We start from the raw sequence: 3917 nt of genomic DNA, 5'->3' as shown, positions 1-3917 counted from the left end.
GAGGGAGAGAGGGGGAGGGAGGGAGAGGGAGGGAGAGAGGGAGAGGGAGGGAGAGAGGTGAGAAAGTGCTCACATGGAGCATAGCCATGCCCAGTCTCTTCTCCATTTCTTCTTTTGGGTGCCTCGCATGTTTCTCAAGCTGCCATGTCACCCACATGAGGTCCAAACGCCTTATCTACCATGCCACTAACTGGCCAGACTTCTCCTTTTGACTTGGCTCACTCATCACCTTTCTGTTCTCCAGCCAGGCTAGATGCCACGATTTAAAAGAAAATTGAGGGACTCTAACTAGAAGAGGATTAAGTAATGTTTCCTTCTTTTCTATAGTTGTAAAAACTCTGCAATTCTCTGGCCTATAGTGAGTACCGAATAGAACTATTTCTACTTATAAACACGCCTACCCTGAATACGTATGTTTATACCTCATTGGACACATGCAAGCTCATGCCAACGCAGAGCTCAGAAATTTCTGCACATAGGCCACACCTTACCTGGACATGGCAGCAGCAAACTCCTCCGAGTTCTTGGTCTTCTTCATCAAGGGCTTGCCCTCGGGGTTGAAGCCATACACCTCTTTCAGAGTGCACTGGCTGGTCCTCAGGATGAAGCTACAGAGTTGGGGAACCTCCAGCTCAACCTGAAAGTGGGGAGCAAGCAGCACGCTGAGAGTCTCTTTCCAGCATGAGAGACGCCCCCTCTCCCCTAAGGCAGACCTCCAATCAGGACACCAAGAAAAATGTGTTGGAAAATGTGACCGGTCACCCCAAGCAGCATGTGTCTTCTGAACAGGCCTCATGGTTCCCACGAATCAACTAAGACTTGCTCCTATTTTTTTCCTTTTTTTCCCCTCTTGGGGTAAGAAGTATTTTAAATTTGTCCATGTGCTTGGCAAAAAGGCCCTTCCATGCCCTGCCATTGTTGTACACTTACTCCCCTAAGTAACTAAGAGGAGTGGATGATGAGAAGAAATGCACACCGTGAATGAGAGTTACGGAGAGACAGGGAGCTGGGAGAGCACCATCATTGGCTTCAACGGTAAGTGATGTCTTCACCTCGCGAAACTCCTGTTCCCGTTCTCAGGGCCAATGGGAGCTTACGTGTAGGTGGAGTTGACGCAGAGCCCTAGTGCCTATCTAGCCATATTCAAAAACCTTTCTGCCAAAATGGAGATGTTCTGTATTTGCTCCATTCAATATTGTAGCCATCAGGTATGGGTGGCGTCTGGGCACTTGAATTGTGGCTAATATGACTAAGAAACTTAATTTTTTGAAAAGAATATTACATAGCATTCTGAACATCACAGATGCAAATAATTTCAAGTGCACAAATAGTAGAATGTAGTAAGCTAATTACAAAGTGATAAATATTTAGCATTATTACTTTTTTAATATCTTGATTTTTTACATATTTTTTAAAAAGATTTTTGCCATAGGGAGTGTGTGTTCACCAGCAACAGTGAGAAGGAAAGTGAAAAAATCACCCCCTACCCCCAAAGGGGAATGGCCGTACCACAGTCCCTTCTTCATTCTCTTCTGGGATTTTGGGCATGCCAGTACATGAGCCTGGCGTGACTTTTAAGTCACCAGGTCCAGGACTCAAACCACGGTTGGCCACGTGGAAATCCAGCTACCTTAACCACCACGCCATCTGCTGGCCCCTTTGTTATTTTAATTTTTAATTTTATGATTTCCTGTTTACATTCAATCACTGCATATCTCTAGAGCTCACACAAAAAGCCTGAATTTTTAATTTCATTCCATTGAATGTGACTAACACCTCCCTTATTTGATAGCACCGACAAGAGCTGCAGAGCCCTCTAGAAGAGGGCACCTTCTCAGCCTGACTTCTCTTCCCACACAAGCCCCATAGTAGCTCTTAGACCTGCTTCCTGGAGTCCATCCAGCCTCAATCCAAAGTTGTATTTTAGGAGAAACTGTGCGCCTCAGCTTCCCTTGTTTGGGCATCAGATTCTTCGTGATGTAGATGATAAAAGGTGCATTTCAGGGTGCTTTCCTGAGATGCCCAGCGGCCTTAGCTCACCCACTGGATTCCCTCCTGCTCACCGCGAGTCCTACACTGCTAAGATTCCAGATCATCTCTAATTTCATTTTGGAAGCCAGTGGGAAAATCGAGGTGGCCGGCGAGATCTGTGCCCTGGACTGCTCAGCAAAGCGGCTGACTTAGAGCTGGAGGGGCGGCCCCAGCACTGCAGACTACAGCAGCCCTGATCCCTGCTGGTCTCTCTGGTGCGGGGAGGCCCGTCCAGCCCTAGTCCGCATACCTTGCAGTGGATCTTGGTGGCGCTCCTTGAATCGGCAGTCCCAGGGACTCCGCTGGAACTCTCTGCCTCATAGCCGTACATGTACTTCCGCAGGTGCTTGAACCGAGTCGCATCTTCTAGAATGTGGAGGGAGAAATCAGCCACATAGCAGAAAGGACTCTCCTAGGGTAGTCAGTTGTGGGCATGTGGGCAGGGGTGTGGATAACCAAAAATGGTAATTAAATTCAAATGATTTTTCATTGATTTTGCATTATATTTAAATCTCCTTTATAGATTTGACTACTCCAGTTTGTCTTGCTGAGGCCAGTGCTTGAATGAGTGGGTGTTCCTTGGTTATATCACCTGAGGTACAGAGAAGGGGGTTTCAGGCACCAAGCACCGGGGCTTTCTGAGCCCATACAAGAGAAACTTTCCAGAAAATTAAGAGTTGAGAGCATTAAGTAAACCATGCAGTCCGTAATGGTTTTTCAGCCTGAAAATGCTATCATTTTGAGACTCTTGTTTGATACTGCCAAATACATGAGGCAAAGTTCTTCAAGCACTAGCGCTATCTGGCTAACGTAACAACTCCCCCCTGCCCCCAAGAACGAATTTCTAGAGGTTTCCTCTGAGAGCCTGAGAGGAATTTTCTGAACAACAGAGAAAAAACCGTCACGAGCCCAGATGCAGTGATAGGAGATGCCCACCAGGTGGCGGTGCTGCGCCATCAGAGGCCAGTCCGAGAGCGCGCAAAACACTCGGTACCAGCAAGGCCGACGGGCTCCTTTGACCCCTAGGGGTAAGGTAAATAGAAGGGGTGGGGGTCTGGATTTGTGCAGAGGTTAAAGTCGGCATTTCTTCACCCTCACACGCTTTTAATCAATGCTTAGTCATTGATAAACAGGACAGTGACCCAAGGCCAATGGAGCGCAGTCCCTTTGCCACTCCACCCCCAGGTTAAGCTTTAGGGACAGAAGGGCAGGTAGAAGAGAACAGAGATCTCTTGCTGGGAGAGGGTGGACAGAGACAGGAAGAACTTGCGTCCCAGGGTCAACGCAGTGGCCAGAAATCTGAGCAAAACACCACTGTGGAGTGAGGAGTCTTGAGTGACCACAGGCGAGGAAGGAGGGCTGGGGTGGGGGTGCCCTTCCATGCCGGGTGGAGAGAATGCTTACTTGGACAGCTCGGGTTGGCATTTTCCAGCACTTCGTCTTCTGTAAGAGAAGGCAAAAGGAAACGGGGTTCTTTCATTCTTCCCAATAGATGGCATGGTCAGGCTTGGAGGGACAGAAGCAGGTTCACTCCTCACTCCCCAGTCCCTCCATCCTGAGCCCCCTGACCTGGGCGTGGGGAGCTACCAGCTGGGCTGTGCCCCAATCCTGGGCCCTCTGGACTTTCCGGCTGTCCTGGCGCCCAGGCCCAAGCAGCCCTTGCCCTCCTCCTGCCAGGCTTCCACCAGCTGGTTAAGCTGAGTTGGGGAGGCAATCCCGCACCCTGCGCCCTCCGCGCACTCACCTGCCGACGCCCCTGCAGCAAGCAGCAGCCCCAGCTTTTCCACTCAGGCTTGCCTTTGAGCCCGGAGGAGGGGCTGGGCAGGGGGCTTACGTGGGCCTTGGCTGAGGCTGCCCAGGCTTTTGTTTTGGCGTACTGTTCTGTC

The 3917-nt window shown here is 49.8% G+C and overlaps 1 protein-coding gene across 1 annotated transcript in view; it reads right to left on the bottom strand.

Annotated features, from left to right (window-relative positions):
• The window catches only part of APOB (apolipoprotein B), a gene marked incomplete at its 5' end in the record, with an annotated part of 42605 nt that extends 38796 nt beyond the window's left edge, over positions 1 to 3809 (bottom strand). The window contains 4 exon segments of the mRNA XM_027767947.1: positions 492 to 637; positions 2282 to 2397; positions 3436 to 3474; positions 3776 to 3809. Coding sequence (XP_027623748.1) covers positions 492 to 637; positions 2282 to 2397; positions 3436 to 3474; positions 3776 to 3809 — 335 coding nt within the window.
• Positions 3810 to 3917: the final 108 nt, after the last annotated feature.

This window comes from Tupaia chinensis, unplaced genomic scaffold, assembly GCF_000334495.1.
Source record: "Tupaia chinensis unplaced genomic scaffold, TupChi_1.0 Scaffold144952_1, whole genome shotgun sequence".
Classification (NCBI taxonomy): domain Eukaryota; kingdom Metazoa; phylum Chordata; class Mammalia; order Scandentia; family Tupaiidae; genus Tupaia; species Tupaia belangeri.
The sequence above is the reverse complement of the archived record's forward strand: the minus strand, read 5'-3'. Positions and strand labels throughout refer to the sequence as shown.